The sequence below is a fragment of the Rhipicephalus microplus genome, chromosome 5 (genome assembly GCF_043290135.1).
Source record: "Rhipicephalus microplus isolate Deutch F79 chromosome 5, USDA_Rmic, whole genome shotgun sequence".
In the NCBI taxonomy this organism is placed as follows: Eukaryota; Metazoa; Arthropoda; class Arachnida; order Ixodida; family Ixodidae; genus Rhipicephalus; species Rhipicephalus microplus.
In genome coordinates this window covers 8,206,252-8,218,905 of record NC_134704.1, presented here as the reverse complement: position 1 = coordinate 8,218,905, position 12,654 = coordinate 8,206,252, and the positions used below count along the sequence as shown (strand labels likewise).

The 12,654-nt window shown below is 47.3% G+C and overlaps 1 protein-coding gene across 1 annotated transcript in view; it reads left to right on the top strand.

Annotated features, from left to right (window-relative positions):
* LOC119175053 (structural maintenance of chromosomes flexible hinge domain-containing protein 1) overlaps positions 1 to 12,654 on the top strand; it is a 274,681-nt gene that overhangs the window by 137,904 nt on the left and 124,123 nt on the right. Inside the window, exon 26 of the mRNA XM_037426232.2 lies at positions 4,458 to 4,620. Coding sequence (XP_037282129.2) covers positions 4,458 to 4,620 — 163 coding nt within the window. The remainder of the gene's footprint in view (positions 1 to 4,457; positions 4,621 to 12,654) is intronic.

The window sequence follows — 12,654 nt, the reverse complement described above, 5'->3', positions numbered from 1 at the left end:
TACGTTAAAGAACCCAAGGTGGTCAAAATTTCCGGAGCCCTCCACTACGGCGTCTCTCATAATAATATGGTGGTTTTGGGACGTTAAACCCCACAAATCAATCAATCAATCAATCAATCGATCAAGCGATAGTGATCTACGAGCTCCGAGGGCACGCAGCGGTTGATTAAAGGCCGAATATACGTAAAAAAATAGTCACAGTTTCGCTGCATGGGCGAAGCAATCAATGCGACAGCAACAACTTGAAGTGTCATGTTGAGAACGGCAAGCAGATCAAAACTTACAGCGTGCTGCTCATGCACAAATGATACACACAGGACGAATGCGAACTAACAACGTTTACCACTAGACACCTTACGCGCTGTTTATACAAAAACGATCCACAATACGTAATCACGGGTACAGATGAGTTACCCGGCAACAACTTTTCTTGGCCCTGGAGGGAAAGCTACGGAGCCAAATCACGTACATCTCAGAGTAGCACACGTATTTTCAATGTGAAATATAAATGTTCCTTCTTTATTTTCTACAAGGAGCTATTTGAGACAGCACGCAGCTCACATTTGTAAGATATTCGTATTTCTTTTAATGCGAATATTCACTGCATTCGTGAACATGTGAAAAAGTTCCGCCTTTTTACGTACACCTCAAACGCTAAGCGGCGTCTGGGTCTACATGAAACGCTGATGGTGCTCCTCGTCACTTTCCACAGCATTGCAAAACATGCGCCAAAATGGATTACTTCACGTAGTGCTTCATGGGGAGAAGCTCCACCTCTGTAACTTTTCCTTCAGTGCCAAAAAACGTGTATGAAAAGCGCACTCTTTTTGCAAACAGAGCCTGTGCAGAGACCGAAGTGACCTTTGTGAGCACGTCAACTAACGTTATTGTTCCAGTGAAAACCGTAGGCACACAATTCTTCCCATCAAAAGATAAGCCCGCTAGGCAAAGTATGGGATAAGCGCGCGTCGGCGCATCGCAGTGATGCCAACTCTAGGGAAATTTCTTTATATCTAGAGAAGTTTGGTGGTACTTAGGGAAAAAGGCAAATTCATCAGCATCTAGGGAAATTTCTCGCTTCCATGTGAACAAGCAAATTGACGGAGAGACTCCCCACCCAAAACCTCTTTATTGTTCCTTTTCCCACCTTTTTTCCTTCACACCCCCTCTACCCTCACCCAAAGGTGCTGTGTCATGCCCAGTAGTGATTCCCAGGGGTGCAAGGGGGCGATAGGGCCGTTCTCGCCCCCAACGCTGTGTCAGTGCTTTTCTCTCCCTCATTTCATTGCGGTTAATTCTGTGCCGTCCATGTTCGACTTCTATTGCCTAAATTCCGGCTCGAACAGGAAAAAAAAAATCGTCTTTCCTGAACCTGGCAAGTATGTGCTTTCCGTTACACCAACCTCCCATTTTCTCGCCTTTCACCTGCGGCGTTATTCTTTCTTTCGTTTGTTGTCCTTTTATCGGTTTCCCTTCTTTGCGAATGCTGTCAATTTGCTAGTGAGCTTCTCCGTGGAACCATGTGGCTCCTCCAAGGTCACCTAGGGTTCTGTGAAAAGCGCGGCCAGAGCAATAGGCTGCATGCATGTATGCGTTTATATGAACAGCTGAAAATATGCACACCTGCCGTTTGTCTCTACTGTCTTTCTTTTCCCTGTGTCTTTGCGCTGCCCTTTCTAAGTGTGTACTATGAACCAGCTAGCCCAAACCAAAATACTTCTCTTGAAAAAAAAAATGTTGGAAAAAAAAAAGAGGCTAGCTGAAGAATGCATATATTTGAAACGAATATTTTCGCAACCATTCAGCAGGTTGCGAGAGATGAACAGCGAATTTTTCACCTTCAGCACGGTGGATTTAGTGAATATTTTCAAACGTATGCATCATTATATTGCCACGTTCTATTTCCCAAGTTTTGTTATCGTCCCAAAACACTACACAATGCCACGTTCCATTTGGCATCTGCTTGCGGGTTTTGAGGAGAGCTGCGGCCTTCTCCTTGCGCACCACACTTGCGAAAGTGGTGAGGAACCTGGTGCTATTCACGGAAGATATTGCCACGTTCAATTTCCCATCTGTCGGTACTGGCAACGGCGGTAAGTGTGCCCGGCCTCGCCGTAGTGGTAGCACAGTGGGCGGTGGTCAGGGGTGCGCCAAACGTTGGTTTTCCTCGGCCCACTGCGCTGGCCCGCTGGCGAACGGTAGGTCGTCGGTGAGGGTGGTGGCAGCGGTGGCGTCTGGCGACGGAAGTGCGATGGGGCGGCGTTTTGGCGTGCCCGTGGAGGAGGGGCGTGGCAGCGTGCTGCAGCAGCATAGCTCATGACTTGCAGCTGCGGCTCTTGAGGCTGAGGAACGCCCAGCGACTGCTGGATCTCCTGGCGTAGGACGTCTGCGATGGATTCCACGTGAGGCTGCGCTGAAGGAAGTAATTTTCGCAGCTCCTCTTGCACGATCGCTCAGATCGTCTCACGCAAGTCAGTGGTTCCTAGCGCTTGAATGCCGGCGTAGCTTGTAGATGAGAAGCTACGGTTATATTGCCGCGTGCGCATCTCGAGCGTCTTCTCTATCTTAGATGCTTCTGAATTGAATTCGGTGACCGTCTTCGGCGGGTGTATGATCAGCCCGGTGAAGAGTTCCTGCTTTACTCCTCGCATAAGTAGACGGACCTTCTTCTCCTCGGACATGTCGGAGTCAGCGTGGTGGAAGAATTTAATCATATTGTCACGGGGTCGTGACTTGGCCGAGACAGGAGACTTCGTGTTGGGATTCAACTGTTTATTTGAGCGAACCTGTGCCCGGTAAACGGAAAGTCCAATTACAGCAGCAGTCTTGCACAGATAGCAGTCTTGGACTGATAGCGGCGAACGGAGCGTCAGCCTTCGATCAACAACTGACAAGCGGCGAAACGCGTCGGCATTTATACTCTTGCCGTCGAATGTTCTAGCGTTATTGCTGGCGGTGGCGTAGGTTCCAGAATAATCTGTATTGTTCGCAGAGTGGGCGTGATCTTATCGAAATGATCGACTACAGTCCAGAAGCTTCTCGAAAACTGCAGGCGCGGTTTGCGCTGAGAATCGTGTAGTGTTTTGGGACGATAACAAAACTTGGGAAATGGAACGTGGCAATATCATAAAAGTGAACTTTGAAATTGTTTTTCACAGCACAAACACATTAGTCTTCAATAAACCGCTCTCCTGAAAAATCCAGGAATATCAAGGGAAATTTTTCACCCGAGAAAGGGAAAAAGTGGCTCTGCAGGTTGGCAGCACTGCCGTTTCACGACAAGCTGGACGCCAAGCGAGGGTGGCTTTTTTCTTTCTTGAGTATTCATACGTATAGATATGTATACATATACAGTGAATGATGCTGAAAAGTGAAAAAAACAGTGAAAAACGCCCCATTTGTTCACGTGTTGACGGAAATAGTTCTGTTGATCTGTTAGTTCTGTTCATACTTTGAGACTCTCACCTTAGTGGGAAGCAGTACCCTCGTGTGTTCGGCCACTCCAAACGACTATGAGACCCCAAAACTGATGTTGGCACTTGAGATTGACACCCTCCCCCCCCACCCGCTCATGTGTTTTGTTTGTCCTAGTTTTTTTTTTTTCGAGCAAAAAAATATAGAAGCAAATGATTCAGCGCACCCACCCCCCTCCTAGTGGAAATCTCCCAGATTCAGAATCTTTGAACTTGGCAGGTATGCAACTTGTACTGCTAATTTTGATCTAAACTCACACTACGATGTAAAACATGGTCTCAGTATTACAGAAAAAATTTAATTGAAAAACTGAACATTTTGACCAAATTTACAATTCCCATTGCCACGTCCCCCCTTAATACTGCGGCTGTAGTGGGATGATCTTGCCTGGTCAAGCCTGTTGTTAGCTTGTGTCAGTGCAGCAAAAGTACACTTTATGCACCGAATTTCGACAAAAAATGTCATCGATTTCTTCCACTGTAGCTGATAGTTCGTTATATTACGATTTCTTAAAAGGGAATTTCGCTCCACTAATTTAATTCACAGACCAAACTTAGGCTGAATAATAGTCCATAGTATCCGAAAGCCTGTGTTACCCGGGTCTGTTGTTATGAGCGTAGACGGTATATGGTATTTTGTTGAAAACTAAGACACTTCAACTTTATGACTGCCCAAAGCAACGTCTTATATCCAGCTTGTTTCATTATATCAGCATTTCTACTTGGGTGTTTGCACATGTGTGTTTTAGAGTTAGTCTTTCAAAGTCCCTGCATGCATATTGGGCTGCGGTGCTGTCTCGCAGCATACTTGTTTGAATCGGGATGAAAATCAGCTTTAAACCTAAAGGACAAAGAAGGAAGCAGTAGGTCATCCTGGTGCTTTCTGCTTCTTTGTCTGCTGCGTTTACTGCTAGTTTTTATCTTGCATCATGTGCTAACTGGCCCAGCTATTCACATTGTTGTTCATGTTTAAATTTTTTACAGAACTATAAGAACATAGCACATGTGGAGAGAGTGCTGACACTGCTGCCCAGTCACCAGGCAGCTGCTCTGCGCCTTTCTTGCACTGGAGAAGATGGGAAGGAAATGGAAATAGAAAATGGCCGAGACCTTCCGTGGGTGGCAGGGGAGACACTCACGGGGCTCAGTAAGTGCTGCTTTCATATTCTTTGTGTAAAAGTACCCATGCCAAAATCAGCTTCTCAGAAAACTTGGTCATACAGTGAAACCCCGTTATTACATACCTGCCGGGGATGGCGACATAGGGCACTACGCATTAACCACCAGCTACAAATTTGCATCTCCTGACATGTGCCATCACCGCCAACAAAGGAATAAACTCGGGATACATTGCCTGAAGTGCCCACCGCGAAGCCATTTCTTTCTTTTTGTCAAAGTGCAAGAAAGTTTCAAACTGTCACACAACCGCCCGATAGCACGCGGTGGCGACGCCGGTGAGCATTTCGAAACTATTGCGAGCTATGGAATATGCGGCGTGGTACAGTGACAGAACGGACATAACCGGCTGTCCGTGATAGTTGTTCCGGGGTCTGCTTCTAAGCGAAAACTGATGCAGTTTTTACTTTCTAAGCGCGGTAAGGTTACAGAGAGCCAAGAATTCTACTGCATGACTAGTTGCGAGCAGCGCTTCGCACACTCGGTGCACACATGCAGCTGTAGCGTATGCCCTCTCTGCTTAAGGGGAGACGCTCCTCGAAAGCACTTTTTTTTTGTTATTCAACTTAGAGCTTCAGAAATTGGACCACTGATGCAGTTTTTCCTCCTGATTCCAAATCTGTAATCAGTTTTTACATAAGTGCAATAGTTTGGGAGTTGTGTTTCAAGTAATGGTGAAACTTGATAAGTTTTCCGGGAACTTTCGCGCATACTAAATGTTCATGCAGAGAGTTGTTCAATGGCTCCTTTTGCTCCCTATTAGCCATAGAGTGCCGATATCTAGCTAGAAATTGTGCTCCAACTTTGAAACTATGAAAAAAACATCTGTGTAGCAAACTACCCTTTTTTTTCCACTCGACCACCATTAAATTTATTAATAGATATTTACAGCTGATAGGTTGTGCTGATTCAAGTAGATATCGGCACCCTACGCACTCTCCTCAATGTGTGTGCCAAATTTCGTCGTCGTATGACCATTCTAAGTGCCCGAAACACTTCCCGCAAAAAATGCAAATTGGCCAAAATTGCGAAATGAGAAAAACGCGTTTGAAAGTTTGAAAGTCTGTATTTACAAAAATGAAAAACGCAGTAGCACGAAACTTGTGCTGAACACATACACACATGTCCAGAGGGAATATCAGTTGTCTAAAACTCTCCAGCACCGTAGGTTTTCCCTTCCCGGCTGGTGCGGCAGGACTCTTCCACCCGGGCCCTCTTGGCTGCACTGCGACGGTGTGCCCTCGCCTCAGCGGTCTGACGCACATTCATCTTGTGCATGCGCATGCTGTCTCGGCGGTCGCTGAGGGTAACCAGGGCCTCCGAAGGAAGCACCCCAAGCTCTTCCAGCACCTTTTCAAAGCTCGCGTGGCCCCGGTTGAACCACAGGACTGCAATGGCTGTGGCTGTTTCCACAGCAGTCCGGGAAGCAAACCGGGTCTTTGGACACAGCAGCCATATTTTGCTGTTCAGGGACTCGGCCGCGTTCTGTGTCTTGCCGTGGAGGCACCGGGCAAGCAGCTTCGCATCTGTGAGACGCTTGTAGATTGGGAGGACTGCCAAACCCTGGGCCTTGGTCAGGAGGGGGGTGTGGCACGGTGCAGGCTGGCCCTGCGCCTCAGCACGTCGGTGCTTGCACCACGAGTCTGGGCCTGCAGGACAGAACTTGTGACTTCCAGCACCGTCTGTTGAGCACGAGTGCAAACATGAGGCCCATATGGCAGTGTACATCTTGTGGACATTTCCCCGATTGTTCACAATGGCCACCTGAAAGTAAGTTTGAAGCTTCTGGATGGTGGTCTCCTTCAGCTTCTCCCCTCGTGGAAGTGGCGTTGGCAGCTTCCGCAGGCCGGTGCCCAGACGTTTCGCTACGTGGTTGGTGCACTCCTCTTTTTCAATTGGAGTGTCAGGGTACACGTTGGCATCACAGACCCCGTTGTAGGCCTTGCTGTCTCCATCGCTTAGGAAGATGGTGAACCGCAGGGGTGTCTCATAGTCCACAGTCCTCTGCCAAATGCGCACTGCAGCTTCGGCCTCCATGGCATGCGAAGAACAGTCGCAATTCTTCTCACAAACGGGATGATGAAACGCCTGCCATGTTTCTTCATCGCCTCCCATGTCGTTATGCAAACTGCACGCCAGGCAGAAGTTGGAAAGCACTTCATAGTCCAGGCACAAACCAGTGTCCAAGGACACTACAGTTCCCACACCATTGTGGCTTTTGTGGCCTCTTTTTTGCCATGTGCCGTCAAACATGACTGGCACGTCACTGTTACCAGCCACCTCTTTGGTGACGCTGCGTGCCCTTTGCATGTTTTCACAGACAGCCTTCACTGCCGCACTGTGAATCTTTTTGCCGATAGCATGGAAGGTCTTATGGTGCATAGGGTTTGGCAATCCAACTACTGCACAAAATCGTGAAAGTTGCTCATGCCCGATACCGACGGCACGCGCTGCAAGCACCACTTTCAGGTTCACGGCAAAGGCGTCACGCGAACTCCCGCTGTCGTAGCTTCTGCTTGCACCGCGGCCGCCATCTGACGCGACCCGCTTCGACGAGTACGCGGACGAAAGGATGCTCTCCGAGCACTCCGCATTCTCGCAGTGTAGCTCCAGAAACGCCGAAAGGCCTTTCCGCTTTTTATTCGGTGCCCGAACTGCGAGTTTACTCTCGTGACAAACGGGGCATGCCGCGCCTGCGACGACGGCCGTCAATGCACCCAACTCGCACAGCACTACGCTTTCGGCACGATCGGCATTCGGCCTGACGTCGTTTTCGAATAACGCGATCTTTTTCTGCGATGCACTCACAAAATTCACTGCAGCGTTGATCTCGTCGTCGCAGTTGCCATGGTCGACGTTGCCGTGGTCGATGTTAGGCCTACCGGCCGCTGGCCCGTCGCGGACATTTTCGTTGGCGGTGGCTTTCTTGTACGTCCTCCGCCGCTTCCCTCTGAACTTGTTCTTACTTCTGTATTTCCGATGGTCGGCAACGGCCTTTTTCGGGCTTGCCATCGCACGAAAACAGCGAAAAATAACTCCGGAAAACAGTGAAGCGAACTACGGCAAGAAAACACGGGTGCTGTCAGCCAATGGCTTCCCTGCGTTAGTGGCGCGCGGTTTGAAACGGCGGGAAAAGACTGTTTTTGTTGCTTTTTTTTTAGATTTTTCGTGAACGTACGAGACTTCAAGAACCGGGATCGTGGAGAGTAAGGACAACTCTACACGAGCCAGCGGCCGCAATATGGCGGACAGCTCTCTTCGCGGCCCCGCGAGCACGCGAACAGCAGCCCGTTTTGTGTAAATTTCGTGATGCCGCGCGTCACTGCCGCTCACTCAGACGCGTTTTTCACTGACTTCTGATGCTTATTTCGCTGTGATATTTTCAGATGTCAAAATATAATGTATAAAGATGATAAAGCAACAAAAAACAGAAAAGGTGAAATTTGGAAAAAAAACGCGACTTTTCGACCCGCGTCTCCCCTTAAAGCCATGCACAGATGTGGTGAGTAGCCTGCTGGGTTGACGCAACGTCAAAGAGCTTTCAGCCAGCAGTGTGCTTTCAGAGATGCCTTAAAAGTTGTGGCAACATATGGAAGCCGCGTTTGGGCTGTCACTGAATAAAAGCATGCAGCACGGTGTCACAGGTCCCGTTAATTCGGGAGGCGATCGCCGGGCTAATTCCAAGGGCCGAAGTATCGGCCCCCCGAACCGCACCACGAAAGCGTGGACAATTTAGAAGTGGTCCTTTTTGGCGCGCCAGCGGACGCCGGCTGTGGCCCAAAGAACAAGTCAGAGCCGAGAGTTGATAACCTAAACAAAATTATATTCTGACTAATGGCAGATCAAAAACAATAAACAAGTATTCACACTCCACAATAGTTGAGTACAATATGTCACCAATCAAACAACATACTACACAGTACAATCAGCCACACTCGAAACAACGGACACAGAAAACAATACGTGCTACAATGCAGTCGCATGCATTGAACAACCAAGATGCTTAAAGACTAAAGGGATAGAAAACCTATTCAGTCCAAAGTTCTTGGAACAAAAGTCTGGATGATACTCTTCCGAGAATCACTCACTCAAAGTCCAGCGTTGTTGTCGTTCCGTTGCCCCCAAAGTTTCTCTTCTAGGAAACCTCGCGTCTTCACTTGGCCACTCTCCAAGCTTCAACCTTCTTCGCCCGAAACACGTCGGCTTCACACACGCAGCTGTTGCCACGCGTCTTCGCTCGATAGCGGTAGACACACGCTCTTGCCTGTAGCTCGAGCCTTCACCCCTCAGGTGGAAATCCTCTTCTTCTCCTGCTTTGTCACTACGGACAAATCCTTCGCCGACTACACGGCGGAATACCCTACGCGCTCTGGCGCTAACTTCAGTCTTCTCCTGATCTCCCGTCTCGGCTGCTCGATTAAATACCTTCCGCGCAAGATTCCAGAAAGTTCTCATCATTTCATCGGGGCGATACGCAGCGAAGGTTGGGGAGAGGGCGAGGCGGTTCGAAGGCCGTCCGCGATGGATGACTCAACCCGGCATCACCACTTCCCTTTCCATCGAGAATTTTCTAGGGCTTGCTCGGCCGCCTATGCGAGGAGGTTTCGTCGGCGAACCTACGCTTCCGAGGGGAGAAGGACGCGCACCCGGGGAGTCTTTGGATGCTTGTTTTCTTTTTTTTTTATCGTTGACCTCGGCGCTTCGTCGCGAAAATTTGGCGGCGCGCCCGTTTTTGAGCGCTCGTTTTGTGACACACGGTTTCAACAGTGCTACGCTTGCTTTACAATGAGAGTGTTGGCATAATGCAGCAAGGTATCCCGATGCCCGCTACCTACAACAACAAACACTCTGACAGCAATCTGCTTGCATTTCTGTAAAGCGGTGCGTGCTTGAACACGGTCCCGCTCAATGAAGTGGCAGCCATCGGTAGCCAAGTGCGTTCAGGTAGTCGCCTACTAAAAGTAGGCAGTAGGCCTAAAGTGACGCTACGCCACACGCGTGCTTGAGTAGATAATCGGGGACGCTTACTGTGATGAGGCTTGTTGTCGGGGATAAGTCATACCGGTGCGTTTACAGTTAAACCCCTCTATAAGAGACATGGTCCGGGAAGCAATTTTTGTCTTTTATATGAGATGTCTTTTATAAGCAGGGTACCTTGCATGCATTTTCTTATAAGTCCGTATTTTACTGTAGGCACACTGGTGTCTCTTATACCCATTTGTCTTTTATATCAGTGTCTCTTATAAAGGGGTTCGACTGTATTGGTGGTCGCCATCTCGCCTTCGTTTTTTCCATGATGATTACTCACAGTGTCATCGCCGCGATTGCACGAGAGTCGGAGTAACTTATTAGCTGATCTTCTCACTTATCAACATGATGGAAAATCTTTGACGGCACATTGTGGCATCTGCAAGTTCAGCAACGCGATAGTTTTGTGGCGCAAAATGTTATCGTGGCACCCAGTTAGTACGCACTAACCGGTAGGCATGAGGGGAACACTACAGCTTAAGCGTTCCGCAAATGCATTAATCTCTATTATACCCAATAGGGGATTAGTCTCAACTATGTTTTAACTGTTAGTACGCTTAAGGTGGGCATGCACTAACGAGGTTTGACTGTAGTACAGTGTACATAATTTATAGTGTAAAACGGGTTACAGTCCGTCTTTTTCAACTCCCATTCACCCTCCTATAGAACCCCAAGTACAGTGAAATCTCAGTTGAACGGACCCCACATTAATGAACTTTTCAAATTAACAAGCTTTTAAAAAATCTCTTGCCAACTGCTAATAGCTTTAATGTAAAATTATTTCACTACTACCTACTTCAGAATACCGAACTTTTTAGAATAACGAGCACTAATTTAGTTCTGCATTACCGTATTTACTCATCTAATCCTCGTACTTTTTTTCTCGATGCAAAATTAGGGGGTGCGAGAATCACACGGGGAAAACTTTCCAAGAGAACGTACAGAGCAGAAAAAAAAAAAAAAACGAAGTGGCCGCGAATCGGGATTCTCACACCAGCAACTAACAGCAAGCTTTGAGAAAAACTAATTAAGAGTTACCTCAACAATAAAAGCACTGGTTCAACACAAGGCAAGATTTACTTGAGACACAAAAGGCACAAGCAAATAGTCGAGAATTAGAATACCATACGCAAAGCTTGTGGGTGTTGCGGGCGTAGCAGTAGCGTTCGTCGCTCAACAGGAGCCCCCAAAAGGTAAGTGTAGGACATCAGTATTGGGCTCATGGCTAATTAACAGGATCGTCCTCAGTTTTCTTCTGAAGAAATAAAGCTTACCATCAATCCCAGTTTTAGGCACACGGCAGGCCCAACGCGTCTTGGTGGCTTTCAGCTGCTGTCACCAGTAGCAAACACAAAACTCATATCATAGACTCTGAAAAGCCTATCGGCGGCCCTGTTGCTGTTGTTTAGTGCATGATCTATCACTTTCAACTGGAAAGCAGCCGTGTAGCTTCAGTATCGCCCCATAACGTGACAAGATTACCTACACAACATACAAAATACGCCGCAATGCGCACTTGCCACTTTAGCTCTGCTTGGATTGGATTGAATCTCCTTGCAATAGTAGTATGCTGGATTCTTAAGAGATGGCGTCAGATAGCGGCTGCTATCATCATTAGTGGTTGGAACGAGCAGACAACATTATTGTGGCAGTTTTCAAGGGTGCAATAAGTACTCTAGGAAAAAAAAAAGAAATCGCATTTTTGTTGGGCCATGTGGGGGGTGCGAGAATTATGCAAGTGCAAAGATTAGGCGAGAAAATTAGGTGTATTAACAATGCCTCAGTACAACGAACTCATTTTCTGAAATCCATAGTGACCACCGGAGTGGTACGCAAGCGGACGACACAGCGAACAGACACCTCGCTTCTCAGAACACGCGCAATGGTGCAGAGGAAAAAAAAAAGAAACAAACGAAAGGATGATTTTTTTGTTCTTGTTGAAACGGCGACGCTGCAGGTTTATAAGTGCCTAGGCGACGGGCGAGGGAAACACGGGAGGGCAAGTTCGGCGAGGCAGAGTGAGAGTTGTGGAGCAGGAAGCATGGGTGTAGAAAACCTTAGACAGCGAGGGAGCAGGAAACGAAACGTGAGGAATTTTCTTTTTTAGCTCTTTTTTTCTTCGGAAGAGGCACACTGTACTGAAGAGGCGATGACAGCCATACGCTTTGGGTTTTTCTTATCTTTGTCACTTCTACATGTGCTCTAGGAGGCCTTGTCAGTCATGTTCATCTCTTTTCGGGGATTACTTATCGCGTCCGCAAAGCAAGTCGGCGTTCGCGTTACGATGCTACTAAATGAGTTAACATCTGCTTGCGACGAAAAAGCAGAAGCAGTTTTCGCTAAGTGAGAAAGTGGATCACACCACCAAATTGCGCCACAGGAATGTGGCCTTCGCAATGCAATGTTCGTGCTGCACACGTCAATAAAATAAAATAAAATAAAATAAATCACAGACTTCTTTAAGTAAACGGGCATTTTTTAGTGTTCACTTGTCCACTTGTTTTTTCTCGTGAAAAACAAGTTCAAGGACTCACCGTTCTAAAGGTAAGTCGTTTTAATCGGTGAAAAATAAGTACTTATGGTTAGTTTTTGGGCTTTCACTATAACAACCTTTCAAAATAACGAACAATTGCTGCAGCCCCCTGAAGTTCGTTATATCGAGATTTCACTGTATATGCATACCGATTATTGTGCAGTTCCCCATGATAAAATACCGGTTATACAGTTGACTCTCATTAATACAAAGTTGATGGGAACTGCAAAAACTTTGAAATAAACGAACTTGCAATTAAGCAAAATGCACAAGATGCACTTGTATTGTTTCAAGCCTGACAGTTGTCCTAGAAAATAGCAACATCGGTAGTCCTCAGTGGCAGTCCATTTCTTTGTTGTCGTCTACTAGCCGAGCTATTTACACAGTTTATCTGTTCGTTAGTGGATCGCATTTGTTGATGTTGCTGTCCACGTCGAGGAATTT